The sequence below is a fragment of the Mya arenaria genome, chromosome 5, assembly GCF_026914265.1.
Source record: "Mya arenaria isolate MELC-2E11 chromosome 5, ASM2691426v1".
Taxonomy (NCBI): Eukaryota; Metazoa; Mollusca; class Bivalvia; order Myida; family Myidae; genus Mya; species Mya arenaria.
Window position 1 is genome coordinate 35,960,219 of NC_069126.1, and position 18,558 is coordinate 35,978,776.

Below are 18,558 nucleotides of genomic sequence, written 5' to 3' on the forward strand. Positions count from 1 at the left end.
GTAGCTCATGTGAATCAATTTATTGACAAACAGACTGTACATATACAGTTTAAATGAAGTATGAAATTAAAACTTGTTATCTTCCTTAAACCACAAGAAAGACATTTAAATATTAAAGTGTCCAAAATACCCATCAATTCTTAATTCAAAAAGGATGATAAGAATATTTACACATGATAGTGATATAATTTTTATGAAATAGGAATTTTAATAAAAACTAAGAAAATGTTGTTTTATTTTTAGAATCTTAAATTTCAAACATCTGATATGCTTACATGAATAAAAAATGATAATGTCATATGAAAGAAAAAACTAAACTTTTTCAAATTGTATCTATAAACACATGAACATTCTGTCCAATCAGAGGCCAATGCCAAGCCAATAAGATGCCATCCCTGCTCAACTAATCAGAGGCCTCCTCTGTTGAATCAGAGACCTCCACAAGCTAATCCAATCAGAAACGTCCTCTGCGGTCACGTGACCTTGACCTCCTTCGTTCACGACTGCGACTCCTCTTCTTGTCACGACTACGGGAACGGGAACGCCTTGTGGGTGGGGAACGAGACCTTGAATTGACAATGAAAATATATACAATGTGAATGGATATTGTAAATATTCAGATCAAATTCCTGAGGGGCGTAAGAGGGAAATCTTTGAAGACACAGTTGTCATGTCAGACCGTAACACTGAACTTTATCCACAATGCTCCTTAAAGTACAAGGAAATCTAGAACAGAGTTTAACAATTAATTTTATGCTACCAACACAAGCCAGGGTCAAAGTCAAATTCAACCGAGTGAACCTTTTGTTAATAAAGTTTATTAAGGTCCAGTGAATCCTAGGACAAGGTTATGCCTCATTTAACATACATGCCATTCCTTTGGGTTTATTCCACTTACCCCTTTACCCTTTACCTCATCCTATATGTCACCCAGCTGTTTATGGCATTGCATTCTTAACAGCTATAAGCTTAACAATTCCAAACAACATCTTGAGTGATAGTTTAACTTTTACTAAGCACAGTTTTACTTAAGATCCTTTGGGATAACCTTTACTTAAGATCATACCGGGATAACTTTTACTTAGCATAGTATGAGTTTAACTTAAGATCCTTTTGGATAACTTTTACTTTACATAGTATTAAGTTAAGATTCGTGAGGATAACATTTACTTACCTAAGTATGAGTTTTACTTAGGATCCTTTTGATTAACTTTTACTGAGCAAAGTATCAGATTCACTTTTGGATAACATTAACTTTTACTGAGCAGAGAATGAGTTTTACTTAAGATCCTTTGGGATAACTTTTATGTTACATAGTAAGGGTTTAACTCAAGATCTGTGAGGATAACTTTTACTGAGAAAAGTATCAGATTCACTTAAATACCTTTTGGATAACTTTTACTTAACATAATATGAGTTAAACTTAAGATCCTTGAGGATAACTTTTACTGAGCAAAGTATCAGATTTACTTAAGTACCTTTTGGATAACTTTTACTTAGCAAAGTATCAGATTCATTTAAGATCCTTTGGGATATCTTTTACTTAGCAAATAACAAGTAACTTAAAATCCGACCGATATCCTCTCGTGGTCTTCTCAGGGTGGCCGCAGATCCAGTCTCATTTTCCAATAGATGGGTATAGAGCATCTTAAATACATTGAGTGATAACATAATTTATACTTAGCATAGTATGAGTTTTACTTAAGATCCTTTGGGACCGACCTCCTCTTGGTTTTGCGGGATCGACCGTACAGTTCTCGCCTGAGTTCACGGGAGATGGGCTTAAGGTGCATGAAGTTGCAGAAACCACCACGGGTGCACTCCCTGAAAATGCAATCAATTTTTACTTTTAATAGAACATTGTGTCTGGACCATGGTGCTCAAATCTTCTTTAGACATTTATGCAAAATGGAATAGGGAAGAAGCGATGTGAAGATAAATTACTTTTGGTTACTCTGAGGTTACTGGCTTGTTCAAAGGAATATCACCATTCTAGGCAAAGAATGATATCATAAATAAGAGTTTTTTAACCTTTTTTTTTGAAATTCATTTATCTCAATTAAAATGTTAATCTTCATTTGTTTTCAGGAGTCATATTGTCAATGATGGGAGATATCTCTGAGTGGATGTGGCAACTGTTTAACCAGCTAGATTTTAACTTGTGACATTTTGAATGAAAGAGTCGACTTATCACTCACCCCATTTCATACTGCCTACAGCATGCTTCCCTGAAGTCAGTGACGGGCGACAACTCTGAGTGGATTGGGCGTCCGTTGAACCAGCGATTGTTCAGGTCGTTTACTGCTTTCTCAGCATCTTCCTCATAACGAAACTGAAATACAAGAAAACCTTTCAGCACTGAATAACTGAACATATTTTTTATTATTATTAAAAAACCTCTTCACAGGTTATGTTACATGTTCATGATTTTGACGTAAAGAAAATCTTACACTGCATTCCTGTTTTGCAGGAAAGTGTTAAAACTTTGAACAGAAAAATTTAGTGCATATATCAAATGTATAGACCAATACAAGTTTGAAAAGAGATCAAACATTTTATCCCAAGTATTAGTTATTGTTCGTTTTTGCTGTACTAAACCATGAAATTGGTATAAGCCAGCGTGCATGCGCAAATGTAACCAATTAATTACTATATATACAGTGATTCACCTAAGAGTTCGGACACCTTAAATTAATTATTTTTTTCGCTGTCCGAAAACATAGAAAATTACCATTTTTACATTAAGACGGTAGACTGGAACTTTGACGGGTGTTTTCATCTTAAGGTTTCTTAACAAATAAATCAGAAACTGTCTGGTAATCCCGTTGGCAGGAGATGAGCATTAACACTCAATAATATTAAACATACCTTGACGTAGACATTTCCCACGAGATGGTCCCCCATGTTGTCACAGACATTCATCTCCTCTATCTCACCATACTTAAACACAAAATGCAAGTAAAAATGATAATATACAATCATAAATTATAACACACAAGCTTACAAATTTATTAATTTATAATTTACAGAATGATCATTCCAATGCTTCCTTCATAATTTATGATAATTCTAATACCAACATACATAATCATGATAATAGCAGCCAATTGTTTGAAATTTTAATTTCTGTGTGGTTTGGTTAATTATCCAAAATGTTTATTGTTTGGTCAATATTTACCCCCAAAATAGTTAATAACCAATCATGATGTTTTTAACTGTAAACTTGCCAAAAGATAACATGTGGACAACATTTCAGTTTAAAACAATGGCTGCTGGTAGCTAGTGTTATGTGGGCCTAAAATGGAATATTAAATTAAGTTTTTTGCTTTAATTAAATAATCAAAATAGTACATTATTAGTTCAACACGAAAGACTGAAGCCTTTCATTTAAAAGTTTATACCTGGTAGGTATAACTGGTCATCATAAACAACAATGAGATTGAGGAAAAAACTGAGAATGTTTAAATACAGAAAATCTGCGTGACTAACTGGTTAAACAACCAAATATACATATTTGGCAGATTGTTCAAAATTTTGTTATTATTAATAGGTTACAACATGATTAACAACATCATTTTTTAAATTATAGGCTTTAAATATGTTATGATGTACTCACATATAATTTAAAAATAAACAAATAAATCGAAAACAGAAGTCTTAAATACTAACGATATAAAGTGTATCAAGAGCAGTAAAGATTTCAAAGTTAACAACAATGATGTCCACAATGTTGTTAAATTCAACAGTGTTCTGAACAAACAGCATTAAAAGGTATGTTACTGAACTGTTTTTTTGTGTATCTGTTGTACAATTATACAATGCATCATCACAGGTGGAAGTACCAGTCAGAAATGGTAAAAGAAAAGGTTTTTGATATAATTATATATAATATCATTAGCTTATTATCCCCCCCAGATGGGGATATTGTTGTGATGTCCTTCTGTCTGTGTACATTTTTCGATAGAAATATTTCACCAACTTTTTATTTTCCATTCAATGTACTTTACCTAAGGGGGATATTATTTCAACGAATTTGCTTGTTCAAGTTGTTCTATATAATATAATATAATATACTATTTATGTAAAAAAAAATTACCATCTTTGACGGATACTACCACCTGTGGGAAACATTACATGAACAGCTCTTTGTACCATGCCTCCCAAATGTTTGCTATATACCAAAGTAAGAAAACAATAACAACGGAAGACAACAACAATTGAAAACAACAACTTAAAACCAATAAAATAAAAAAAATAAACTTAAACTGAACAGAATGACAACAACACAGTTACAACAGCTGAAAATCAGATTTAAACATAAACTAGATGATTACATTCAGTTTTGACATTCAGCCAACTGTCGTGATTGTAACTTTGTTGTCTTCAATAGTTGTTTTCTCAATACTTAATAGTTGTTTTCTCAATACTAACATATGACTCACAAGCTTTGTTATTTTGTACTTTTATGTTAATCTATGGTTTGGATAGTTATATGAGTGACTAGCAGTTTTGATTTACTTTGAAATAAACTCAGTTTTTCATGATCATGAACAATTAAAAAAAAAAAAATACTGTAAGTCTAAATATTCAATTGATACATGTACACATGTAACTCATAAAAGCCAAGCATTGAATGCTCATTACAAAGCTGAGCAAAAATGTAAATTACAGTGAAAAATTACCCTAAAATGTTGAAGTTCTGAGTGGTAAATTTAGTAAAATCAAAACCGATTTTTGTTAGTTATCTACTTGAAAACGAATGATCTTAAGCAAATTACCTTTTCCATTTCAACATAAATCTCTTCAAAGAATTCATCATAGTGCTGCTGAATTTCCATTTCATCCATTTGGACTGATAAATAGAAAAAAGGATAATACGTAACATTGTTTCAGGGAATTTGCCTTGAAAATTAACATATCACTGAGGTAGCAGTAATCTCCTAGTAGGAAAATGCATTCAAATGCCTACCGTAACAATATTTATCTTTCTTGGGCCGTATTTATAAAGCATCTTAGAGAAAAAAACAGCTTCATAATAAAAAAATCCTTATTATTCACATTTAACCCCCCCTCTACTGTTCATTAAATTCCCTCAAGAATTCATAATGTAGACAATTTTTTTCACATTAAATTCAGCTTTGGAAAAAAAGAAACATTATTTTTTATTTAATTAAAATTTAAACCTTACTTTCTTTACAAAAACAGCCTCTGAAACAGAACTTTCAAATTCATTAATTTTAACTCCAAGAAAACTAGAGGGCTTGAAAGATTTTTTCTGAACTTCTGAAAGATATACATACAAAAAAACATGCCTACATTTTTGAACCTTTACATGTATCTCATGTACCACTATCCATTAAATAATTTATTTCAATAATGTTTCGCATCAAATTAGGATCAAACATAAACCATTGCTCAAAATAAGTTTTTTAGAGGCAGTTACATTCTCAAAGAAAAGTGAGCTTTATCCACATGAAAGAAACCCCACCCTGAATGTCTTATCAAAATGAGAAGAATTGAATTAGAGATACTTTTTGAATGTATTTCAGAACAATTATGATTGGCTAATTTAGAATACATTTCTTAGGAAAAAAATGAAAATGCCACTTTTTTCCACAACAGATAGCACAAAACTCATTTTTCGATGACAATATCATTCTTTTTTAAAATCTTCAATGTTTTCCTACTAGAAGACAAGCAAGCCTCAGTGACATCTAATGGCCGCTATACACCATTACACATGATACTCTACCTTTCAGTTCCCATAGTTAAGCTGGCTGAAAGTCAAACTGAATTAATAGCTGGACCGAAACAAAAAGTCTACAAGTGAAAACAACCATGAACCTGCTTCAGATATTCATATCAGATATGGATGGATACTTTGTTAATGGATACTGGACAATAAATGATGTGCTGACCCATGAGTGGCCATGACCATTTGTGATTTGAACAAATGTTTTATTTCACGCTTTCCAGTCTGTCTTTAAAATATGTCTCATCAAATCCTGATGAACTCACTGTTCAAAACAATGCGTAAATTGAAACATAATTTCACTGTTCATTTATGTTAATCTGTTAAAAAAGCGAATGTAAACACACCAAGTGCTGGATGGAAAAACCTTGGGTCAAAATCTGTAGTGATTTTCCAATCAAATATCAATTAATCAAAAAAATAATTACATAACTTATAAGCATGAAATAAAAAAGTCTTTGTTTCAGTGCAAAACTTGTAATATGTTTTACCTCGTGAGCACCAAATAAATATTTCACTCGAGGCAAAGCCACCACTGAAATTCAACGTTTTGAGCTCACTTGGTGAAATATATTGTTGAATTACACTTTCTCAAACAGTTATTCAATACATAAATTGGGTAAAGGTCATGGACTGCTTATCATACTATATTTATAATTTGCTAGAAACAGGAAAACTAAAATGTGCACATAATCCTACCACTGAATTTTTACTTGTGTAATTATAATTTTATTAATAATATCATCCGAAACTATAGTTTCTTTGATATTCTGAATAAAATGAAATGACAGGAGTGTGTGATAAATGAAGCAGATTCAACCAAATAGAATATTGAGGTCTCGTGTCTGGGTTGCCGTGGCAACAGACCTTATCTTCCAGCTCACAAAAAACTTCCTCAAAAAAGTTGTCAAAAGTCTGTTGTGCCTCCACCTCATCCATAGTTACTGAAACAATACATAGCAACAAGAAGTTACTGAAACAATACATAGCAACAAGAAGTTACTGAAACAATACATAGCAACAAGAAGTTACTGAAATAGTACATAGCAACAAGAAGTTACTGAAATAGTACATAGCAACAAGAAGTTACTGAAATAGTACATAGCAACAAGAAGTTACTGAAATGATCCAAAACAACAAGAAATCTTTATTTTTTTTAAAGTTGTAAATAACATCATATAAAAATGTAAAATAGTACAAATGTGTATATGTATAAAACATGTAAAACATTTTTAGGGGCTTTACCACTTCAAATAAATTGCAGTACAATTGTAGGAAATTTACATAAATTATTTAAAATTAGTTATTAACTTGCTCTGTTCAACAAGGAGTTCTGATAATTTCATAAAGGAAGTTTGGAAGAACATTACTCCCTAGAACTGGGCTAAAACTTCCAAATTTGATTCCTTGAAGTTAAAAAAACATTGAAAGTTTTGCTTCTATTGTTAAATGCTTGAAAGTTTAAATTATTAAAACCTATTGTCTACATTACACATACTTTTTTGTCACATTATCAATCAGTCTTGAAGTAAAAGGAATTATCATGATAATTTTGTGAAGCTGGCAAGTTATAGTTGCAATTTTTTTCATGCTGAACTAGTAGTTGAAAAATAGAGGAAAATATTGCACTTATCAAGATACTAAAATTTCCACAATTCTTCAAAAACTTCAAATATTGATGGTAAATTCTTTAATAATGTTAGCCATGGATCAACAAAGGGATACCACCAACATAACTGGACAGCAATTTACACATTTTTATGACAAGAATTAACGATTAACATACATTATAAAACACAAGTCATTAGTCAAGTGTTTATAACATAATGACTTTTGTTACGTATATGTATTTACTATTATACAGTTTATTATATAATACACAGATGAAAGCATTTTTGACCATATTATGACTTCTAATAATATAATATGCTTTAACTATTTATAGCCAAGAACAATTTTGACAAATCAGATAAAACAAAGGAACAATTATTTTACTTTTTCAACCCTTGTTTGTAGTATTTTTGCTCAAAAAAGTGTAGCGCTAATTTCTTTTCATTTCTATCAACCTATGTGTTCAGTACATACTGTGAGATCCGTCAGCTGTGAGGGCAGCATTCTGTGGGTTAAGGTAGAGGTTCTGCAGCAAAACAGTCTGAAACAATGTAAAATATAGCATATACACTCTATGCATGAGTGCAGATGTCAACACAAAATAATCTTGCAATTAAAGTGTATGGAAATTGTTTTTGCATCTTTCCTGCTTGTTTTTAAATTGGGAAAGTTTAAACGAAATAGAATCTTTGCATAGTATTTATTTAAATGAAAGCATTTGAAAATAAATGTCTCAAGGTTTTGAAGCATTAAATAATGGCTTTGTTAGCTCTGCTCTCATCAACAGGAATCATTTGGGAAAATCATGACTGCCAGTATTGGATTTAAAGGTATCATCGTTTTCTACGTGACAAAACCACTCAACTGTCAGTGTAAAGCTAGACTGTCCTAGGTTTTTTTTACAAAATTGCAATGAAAACATGCTCTGTTTTGCTTATATTATTTGCAAACAAGACTATTGTTGTAATCATTCTAATATGATTGTCAACCAATTTCTCGTAAAGAAAATAATAAATTATAATATATTAATTTAATATGTAAAATAAAAGTAGTCTTCTCAAGACATCAATATATACCTGACTAAATGTTGGTTTGTTGTGCAATCTTGAACATCTTTCTCCGTGTCTGCATGCTCCGATTTTGAAGTAAAATGAGCAGTTGACTCTGAAATATTAAAAATGAACAATTATAATATATCATGGATGGGTGTGTGATGGGATGACGCCATTATTAATGCAATATGCCTTCACCTGGTTACTATGTAAACTAACAATAATAATTAATGAATGAATCAATAAATAACTGTTTTATTTTCAACATAAAAAAGCTAAATTAATGAAACAAAATTCACTTCGCATTGTTCATTTTTTATTTTATGATTAGTTACCCCACAAAATGATACAACAGCTAATAAGTGCGTTTTCCTGAAAACATTCAGGAAACAAAGAATCTAGAAACAATGACAACCAGGTACGAACTGAAGTGAGTACGCAAGTGATACTTTAACGTCGAAAAACGACACCACAAAGAGCAATCAATAAATAAACTATCAGGTCATAAAGTAAATTATATCCTGAGATGTTGTTTTACACATACTTTTATTACTTATGAACCGTATAAACTGTAAATTACTTGTCCTTTTCTGTTCCAAAAATCGATGCAAGATATTCGGCCATCTTTGTTGTGGTCTATTGATATTGATCAACACGTCCACACTCGAAACGGTTGCTCAAAGTTCCACAATCCGTAAATGTTGAGGGGTAATATCATGGACCCATAGGTCCGTGGAAAATATATCTCTTTCCTTTCGCAGGGACTGTTATTTTCTGAGAATTTAAACGATATTTTACACCAGAGATATCAATAAAAAGTAAAATATTGTCCGGTAAGCGCAGTGGTTAGCGCACAAGCTTCTCACCTAGGCGACCCGGGTTCGATTCCCGGCTTGGGCGCATGTGAGTTTGGTTTGTGGTCACCAAGCCGGACAAGTGGGTTTTTCCGGGTTCTCCGGTTTTCCCCACAACACAAGACCACACTCTCGCGTAAAATCGTGCCAACGAGAGTGATTAATATAATAACTTGTTTCACAATCGTTCTAAAATAAATATGTTTAAAATAAAAGTAAAAGATAAGAGTCAGTTTGGAAATCGGAAACCGACCCTCTTGTTTAACGCCTTACCAATAAAAGCCTTACAACAAAACGATCTTTTAAAATATATTTGTAGGACTCTGATCTGTGGCCAGTCCCACAGATACTGTCAACATTGTTTACTGTACAATAATGGGCCATCGAGGATGTTGGCAGTTGCCCCAATATATCATTTAATAAGACTTATCAACAAACTAATCATGGTTTTAGCCTTCGACCTTATTCCTCGTGTATTCGTTATATCAGTCTAGCACAAAAACTGTGAGGTGTTTAAAATAAGAAAGGTAGACCTCTATTATCGTAAAGAAATAATTATTAAAAATAAAAACGACGTCCAATTCGAAACAATTTAAGATATTGAATGTGCCACGGAGCTAAAATTTATCATGGCTGACGTGAACACCTTAACTGTGCTGTTTACTGAGCAAGAAACCAGAGCTAGTGCCGTGGTGGTGAGATCGGGCCTGACGATTGAGTATTTTGTCTGATCAACCTATGTTTGGTAGTATGCCTATTTGATTGTTTGTCATATTAATACAGGTATGAATGTCAAATACAAATAGGTATCTATTTTCTTATTATTTTTCACTGAGTAACAACAACAACAACAACAATAACTACAACAACAACATTTAATTACCTAGATCTAGTGCCGTGGTGGTGAAATCGGGCCTGACGATTAAGTATTTTGTCTGATCAACCTATGTTTGGTAGTATGCCTATTTGATTGTTTGTCATATTGATACAGGTATGAATGTCAAATACAAATAGGTATCTATTTTCTTATTATTTTTCACTGAGTAACAACAACAACAACAACATTTAATTACCTAGATCTAGTGCCGTGGTGGTGAAATCGGGCCTGACGATTGAATATTTTGTCTGTTTCGCATAATTAATAAAAGTAATTTTTTGGCAAAGCGCACTTCATTTCACGTAAGGATTCTTCAACGAGTGTTTGTTTTACCTTCACATTGTGGTATTGTAAAACTCTTGTTATTGAACGCTAGAGAACAATTCTTTAGTACAACAGCAAGCTCGAAAAAATAATAATATACATATCGAACAGGGGCCCGTTTCAGGAACGGATTTTAGTCGAAACTTCAGTAATCTTAAATCTGTATAAAAGTCACAAATGGCAATACGTTGAATTGTTTTATGTCCTCAACTTTGTGTTCATTTTAATACTGATTAAAGTTCAGTTCACTCAAAAAAACTATGACACCGCTAAGATAACTTCATTTTTATGGACTCAAACTCGACTAACTCAACACATACAACGCGCATTTATTAATTAAAGACGACCTTCCAGGAGATTTTCAATCTGATGTGATGAAATATTTAGTGAACATTTGGTTTGTTTTATTTAAAAATATTAGACATCAACCTATGTTTGGTAATGTGTCTATTTGATTTTTGTAATATTGATATGGGTATGACTGTCAAATACAAATAGTTATCTATTTTCTCATTATTTTTCATTGAGTAACAACAACAACAACAACAACAACATTCAATTGTCAACAGTTATGTATACGTGCTTTTTTCCTGCCGAAATGCATTTATGAACACGTACGCTATTGGTACGTGCTGTATATATTTCTTGTTCTCATTAATTGATATATGGCTGCATTGTAATTAAGATGTGCATAAATCTGTATTGGGGTGTATTATTGTAGTACTTGTGTCTGAAAATGTTACCATCTGAAAATAACATTACTATGAGTGTTGTATACCTTGACAATGACCGGTTTTATGGGCAGACGTTTTGTCAAATACAAAATTGAAAGCTTTTACTTCCGGTAAAAATATTTAGAATTCTTGGGTGTGTCATTAAAATTAAACACACAAAATGGTACGTATATTACTATAATTCGTAATGTTTATTGTTGCTATGAATTAAACAAATCCTTCATTTATTATTTTCATTAATTGCCAAGTGATTTTGTCCAACATTATACCATGCCAATTTCAAATTTGACTGTTTCCTGATTGAAATTTGAGGTGACTCATTAATAGGAAGATTAAAGAGTGCAATGCAATTGTACATATAAAATCTACCTAATGCCTTGTTTGTCATTTTTGTGTGTATAGATTTGGAATATCTAATCAAAAGGTGATGAGTTTTTCCGCTTCTCCACTTCTCACGTCATTTTGCGAACTCCGGCTCATCATCTACTAGTCATTCTAAAATGCCGTCCAGGCCTGGACGGCATTTTAGAATGACTAATCATCTACATGCCATGTAACATGGGTACAGGACAAGTGAACCAGTGTCTAAGTGTACCATTTCAGGACCAAGTGAACCACATATGCATTATATAGTGGCTATTGTGTGATGGCACACTGCCTGAAAGGTGATAATAACTAGTAATTATTGCCATTTGAATGCAAGACTTAACACATTTGCTACACCATTAAAGATGTTTATTATGCTGTTAGAAATTGAAAAGGCATGAAACCTAAGACTTTTAAGCTTTATGACAATTAAAATAGTACCGATTTTCACTTTATGATAGTAACATAAATAAAATAAGTAAATTCAACAAAGTAGGATGTATTGATAATATTTTCATTATAAGAATTTGAATGAAAAAGGTATTTTGTTTTTCATTTTTCTTTTCTTTTTTCAAAACATTGATATATCAAACTACAAAATTCTAATAAAAACTTTGATATGATTTAAAATTAGATGGAAGCGAATATCCGAGTATCCAGATATCCGGATATCACGCAAGCGGGTATGTGTCACAAATCGTCTGCTAATTGGGTTTTTGCACAAGGCGTGATATTGTGTCCTTGTGCAGCACCCTGTAAAGTTCTATGACCTTGTTTACAATGACAAGTGTCTTATGATCTCAGATGTGCGTAATTGACACTAATTGGCACTAGTTGATATTAAACGGATTGATCATTAATCCGTAGGATTTGATCGATACGGGTCATGCAATCAAAGCTTTTAATGACCAATCATATTTTTGATGAATATGCATGAAGAAATTATTGCTATAGATCTGAAAAATAAATACAAAAACAAATTTATTTATCTTTTCACTTTCAATCAAATTTCCATCATTTTGCATCTTGTAATTTATTTTTCATACGATATGTAAACATGTTTAGTTTATTGATCAATAAAAAAAAGTACACGCATGTAAAAAAAGAAAAATCAGATCGTCTTTTTGTCTTCATATCTTTTCCGCAATTATATCCTTCATTACAAAACACCACAGAAATTGTAGGTATTGCATTAAATCAAACGATGTAATGAAATACAATTACAATCGACAATCAAATAATCAAAGCGTCATCCAACATGAAACCTGCTGATAAATAACAAACTCGAAAGCACGTGGCAGTAACCAAGCAACCACCTCGGCCGAAGTGACTATCAAATTCGCGAGGTGTTTATGTGGTTATTCATCATGAGTTTTATGACGTAAAATGAGTTGTTTAGCTTTAATTATAACATTATAAATTATTAAGACTGAGAAAGAATGAATGAAAAAGTGAAATTGCCATATGATGAATTATAAATTAAGTGGACAATTGTGTCAAATAACAGAAGGTGGGTGACATATAATAGGAAATTTACTTTTTATGAAAACAATTTGAAACGAGTATCCGGATAGTATTCAAATACTTGATACGAATATCCGGATACCGATTTGGTATACGGTTTCCATCCCTATTAAAAATGTATTCATATTCCCTATTAAATCATTTATAACCAGGAAAATAAACTCTGAAACATAATGTAACATTAAGACAATATTCCCTATATAACATATAGATGGTTGACTATGTCTCACCAAGTGGTTCACTTAGTCCTGATTCACTTGGGAAGTGGTTCACTTCGTCCTACATTCATCTACATCATCATTATTACAGCATGGCATGATTCAAAATAAGCTTAAAAATTATTTTTTGAGCAAGAAATATGCTAGTGTGACAACTCAGGAATACTAAATTGGATTCAAGTTCAACCTTTGGTTAATCTAAAATTATAGATTTGTTATACGGGATTTTTCCAGTCCCTAACGTCTAAACGGGTTTGTTCAAAAACCGGGTGTGTTTTGAAAAATATTGAAATTGTATTAAGTGAAGTATTTTATGGTTTAAATTGATCATAAAGGTTTATATTCATAATTTACCAAGTGAAAAGTTATTTTGCACAAAACAAGCATTTAATGCATTAAAACACATTATTTACCTTTCCAATAAAACGAAAGTTGACTGACACAGACAACAATTATGCCAAGCGGAACAACTCGACCCGATTGTAATAACTCAGCCACCTCCGACAAGCTTCGAGATAGACCTCGTAAATTCAATCGTTACAACTCGGCCATGACCGAAATGTTCAGATTGTTTAAAAATTGTGCCCTTGCAGATGCCCTTCATGTATATATCGCTATGTTTTGACAGCAAGAAATGAAAAAAACACGTCGAACTCATAATTATTCGTAGGATATGACATTTTTATGTATGAAACTGATATAAAATAACAATCTGGTAATATTTCTTGTTTTTTTTAGATGTTAAATTCTTTAACCCGGAATCCCGATCGGAATAACTACCCACTTTTGATACTAAACAATTTGTATGTGAAGGATTTGCCATATCAAAAAAACGTAAAAAAGTCTGTAAACGTACAATTATTTGGACTAACCTTTGGTTAGCTACAATAATGAGCGATCAGAGATACTTTTTTATTATTTTGACATTTCTTATGTACCCCTGTAACGCTACAACTCTCTACCATTTAGCACTGGGCGAAAGAATATATAGTACTATTATGCATCGATGTTGAATAAAAATGCCAAAATGTTGAATTTATACCCGACAGTGATCTAACCTGGATTGAATTAGCCATTAGAGTCGTTATTTCACATAAATATATATATTCTGGGTCACGAATACAGTTTTATACATGAACACAACCTGTCAGATTTGTCTCAGATTTACAGATATCGGGATACTTGATAAACAATGACACAATAAGTGTTTTATGATATCTGAACATGTTTTTTGGCATAATGGCATAAATAAATAAGCGTTTAATAGTAGGCAATAATATTATTGTAGGAATTTGAATTAATAACAGAGATTATTTCAAAATTGTGGCCGCATTGATTCTCTGCTCAAGGACCTGTCGCTACTTTTAGCTGGGATTGTGGACGTCATGAGTCTGCCATAGTAAAAAAATCGTCAAAAGACTCGTTGAGGGCCATTTAGGTGGACTAAACCTTTGATCTATAGTACAATTTTTTTTTTCTGTAATATATTGACCATTATTTATTTTATATATTTTTTTCAATATAATCTATGAGATGATAAGCTTTTAAAAATAGTAAAACATACAAATGCATTTATGTGGTAAAATGAGTTGAGATTGGGATTAATAATTGATATAGTAATTTTGTGACATTCGAATATATCAGTACTTGAGACTTTAAACAATGTATGTTTTCCAAAATGTATACACTATGAAATACATGTACTATTTCTTTGTTCAAAACATCTTTGACATGTGTATAAAACTCGTATGGAATAGTTTTATTGGACTGATCTATTTGACTTAACAAAGAACAAATAAATAAACTATTATTTTGATGTCAAATGATTTTTTCATGAAAATTACAATTTTAATTTTATTTATTTCAGTCTCAGATGAGTGAAGATCAGATGAATGGTAAACAAATAATTGCTGACTCAGACTGTTTTCAATTTTATCCTCAGTTAAAATTAAGAATCTTTTTCTTAATCTTACCTCAGTACAAAAGATACACTTTATGATTGTATTACTAGAAGTAAGTGTCAGTTGTTGATATAGTGCAAATAGTAAAAAAGCTTTCACTTTTATTTCTCGGGTTACTTTGATATTGTTACTTTTCAGACATCATGGAGGTGTTTAATCTCTTTGACAACAAAGGCGATGGCAAAATTGCTGCCAGTCAGCTTGGTGATTGTCTGCGCTCTCTTGGACAAAACCCTACAGAACAAGACATTAGGAAATGTGGATATGTCAATAATCCAGGTAAACAACAATTTTATACCACTGAACAATTGGCATGACAAATATTAATAAACCATAATGAGATTTTCAGCTTTTAAATTTTTATTGAATATGCTATGCAGTACTCTGTTTCACTTTAACCAACATACATGTACTGAAAATACATGAAAAAAAATAAGAAAACAGTATCTACGCTGTTTTGTCCCAGTTGTTATATTCTTTTTACATTAATGTTTAATGAGTATTGGCTAGCTTTTGTATGGAAAATATGTACCATTCTTATTTTAATTTTATGGATTAATTAAGAAATAGTTTCAAATTATTAATATTACATTAAGTGTATATGTCTTAAAGACTATTAATGTTATTACTGTGTTGACTCTACTATTCTGTAATAACCTATTAATGTACTCTTAATCCATGGTAATGGCCAACTATTCAGAGTATCAAACTCTACCTGCCCAGAGCTTTGTCAATAATAGTACTGGTTTACACCCAGGGGCTGTTTTAATAAAGAATTCAAGTTAAATTACATCACAACTTAAATCTGTAAATCTTTAATCTGTATTTACATCACTAATTGGAAAACAGAAATTTTTCTTTTTTAGTGAACTCTTGTGTTCATTTTCAATGCTGGCTAAAGTTTCAAAATGTAGTAAAGTAATGAAATTATGACTCTAATATAATTCCAATTAACGACTAAAATCATCTAAGATCTTTATTGAATGAAAATGGATCTTAATCACATGCTCATAGCAGATTTATAAAACAGCAACTGTACCTATGTTTGCAATACAGAGCTTATGTTTCATTTTCATCTATGATCGTTGCCACATAAAGTAAATCTTACTTTTACCCTTTTTTTATTAGATGCCAGAATCTCATTCGAAGTGTTTCTTCCCATCTTCCAAACCATCAACCGAAGTAGAGAGCAGCACAGTGCAGAGGATTTCACCGAGGGATTTAAAATGTTTGACAAGGAGCAGAATGGCTTCATCAGCTCTGCAGAACTCCGACATATACTCACATGTCTAGGTGAGAAATAAACAATGTTTGAAGCTTTTTGATTTTTGGTGTAGTTGATGCAATGTCAAGAGTAAATGTTGTGTCCGGTTTCTGTTACTGGGGCCTAATATTTATGTTTTACCCTTATCATGAAATGCTCAGCTAACGATAAAATCATAATGCAATTGAAAGTGATTTTAAGTGATGTAGATGTTAAAAACTTTTTTACAAATATTGACTCAAAATTAGCAATCATAAAAATAAAAAAATATAATTTTTGTTCAACATCTAACTATGAAAGATGTGTAAATGAAGTACTATTCTCTTAAAAAATCCCCAATCCCAAATGGTGCTTTTTTTAAAATTATTATTAAAATGCACAATATTAGGTATTTGGTTGCTATTTTCCAAGGGCCCTGGCCCCATTCACTTAATAATGAAAAATCACTAGAATGGTTCATGGTTCATTTTATGACAATAGCCTGGTCTTTCAAGAGGTCCAGGGTAAAATAAAAAAGGACACCAGAACTGGTTTTTACCATGAACTAGACTTCCACACAGTAAAACTAGTACCCTGTATTATACTTCTTACATTAAGTGAGGCTTGTTTATGCAGGTGACAAGTTGACAGACGAGGAGTGTGACCAGCTGTTCCAGGGCATGGAGGACGCACAGGGAAACATCAACTATGAGGGTATGTTCTTGTTTGATCAATGAAATGGCATATCCAGTTCTATCAACAATTCTACGGCATACAAGATTATAGGCATTGCTACGGCTATGATTTAAAGACGGGCTGTTGGTTTTCTTTCTTACATAATAGTTGCTGTTTTTTGTTGTTGTGTTTTTTTTTAAGCAAATATTGAAATATATTGAAGTAGAAGTTAAATTTTGTACTCTTGTTGATCAGTCCGGCCCAATATCATGTATGAAAGGACAAGAATATATTTAAAACTTGATATCAAACCTTTAAGAACTTTAACCATGATTTGTATTTTGGTTTTAATGTGATGAAATGCATGAACATCTGCACAAACTGATATCTTTCCTTTCAGATTTTGTGAAGAATGTAATGTCTGGTTGAAGGGACAGTTATGCTAGCCAAAACATCCATTGACAGCCTACATTGACATTATATACCAGAATGGAAAATCACAGCAACACTGCCGCTCTCATGAAAAACCTTTCGGAATTCATTACATGTATATTAAAAATGGTTAATTGTTAAAGTTTATGATTGTTTTACTGGAATACAAAATCTCCAAAATGCCTTATATGATACACTCAACAACATTAATTAAGGGTCACCAATACATTTGATCATATATTGATTCAGAATAACTGATCTGATGACAAAAGCCTACTGCGAAGGTTGCAAACAGAGTAATTCTGTAAAAAACTAGGTCTTAAGACTACAGGAGTGTATTATGATTAAAAATTAAATCTGAAAAAAAAAAACAGTTGTTAGAATAAGTGACCTGGAAATAATGTTGTTGAGTGTATCTTTAAATGCTTTTTTTGCAATTTAAATAAAATCAAAGTAATTTTTGTTGATAATAGCTTCATTTGGTACTTGGTTTTTTGTATATTTACGTGCATGTTTTCATCACTGTAAATACTAAAGTGATAGTGTAGCTTACTAGTGATGTATTTTTTTTACCTTATAATCGTTTGTAGTTTTTGTTAAGTCTCTTTATTAAAGAACAAAACCCAATGATTATCCTAGAACACAAGTGCTTATGTCGTTGTTTTACATTGTAATAAAAAGCATTCCATTTGTGTTGGACCACATTATTAGCATTTTTTTCTCTCAGAATGCTGGATCTATGCAAGCATTACTTACTATTTTTTCAAGAAAAAGTGTGATTTTCTTTCGTTGACTTATAGTTGCTTAAACTTGCTATATTGTGCATACTTACTGTACAACTATTATACATGTAGCCACAATTTTTGTAATAAAATGTGAAGATTGTATTCTGACAGTGGTTGTCCTTATCTTGTTACAGACTTAAGTAATTACCC

At 31.8% G+C, this 18,558-nt stretch overlaps 2 protein-coding genes across 3 annotated transcripts; one reads left to right on the top strand and one right to left on the bottom strand.

Moving 5' to 3' along the window:
* On the bottom strand, positions 1 to 9,108 carry LOC128235047 (splicing factor U2AF 35 kDa subunit-like). Of its 2 annotated transcripts, none has more exons than XM_052949751.1 (8): positions 8,996 to 9,108; positions 8,440 to 8,527; positions 7,838 to 7,904; positions 4,779 to 4,852; positions 2,869 to 2,940; positions 2,199 to 2,332; positions 1,723 to 1,824; positions 1 to 566 (listed from the first exon to the last, which is right to left on the bottom strand). In XM_052949751.1, the coding sequence occupies exons 1-8, from the start codon at positions 9,037 to 9,039 to the stop codon at positions 455 to 457; spliced, it is 693 nt and encodes a 230-aa protein (XP_052805711.1). In that variant the 5' UTR covers positions 9,040 to 9,108; the 3' UTR covers positions 1 to 454. The 2 variants fall into 2 exon arrangements, with proteins under 2 accessions (XP_052805711.1, XP_052805710.1); XM_052949750.1 differs by having other exon boundaries at positions 1,702 to 1,824; positions 8,996 to 9,106.
* Positions 9,109 to 11,253: 2,145 nt separating this feature from the next.
* LOC128236024 (myosin-2 essential light chain-like) lies at positions 11,254 to 18,510 on the top strand. The gene is made up of 6 exons (XM_052950817.1): positions 11,254 to 11,367; positions 15,180 to 15,207; positions 15,412 to 15,552; positions 16,402 to 16,566; positions 17,153 to 17,230; positions 17,592 to 18,510. Exons 1-6 carry the CDS (start codon positions 11,365 to 11,367, stop codon positions 17,618 to 17,620), a joined length of 444 nt encoding a protein of 147 aa, XP_052806777.1. The 5' UTR covers positions 11,254 to 11,364; the 3' UTR covers positions 17,621 to 18,510.
* Positions 18,511 to 18,558: the final 48 nt, after the last annotated feature.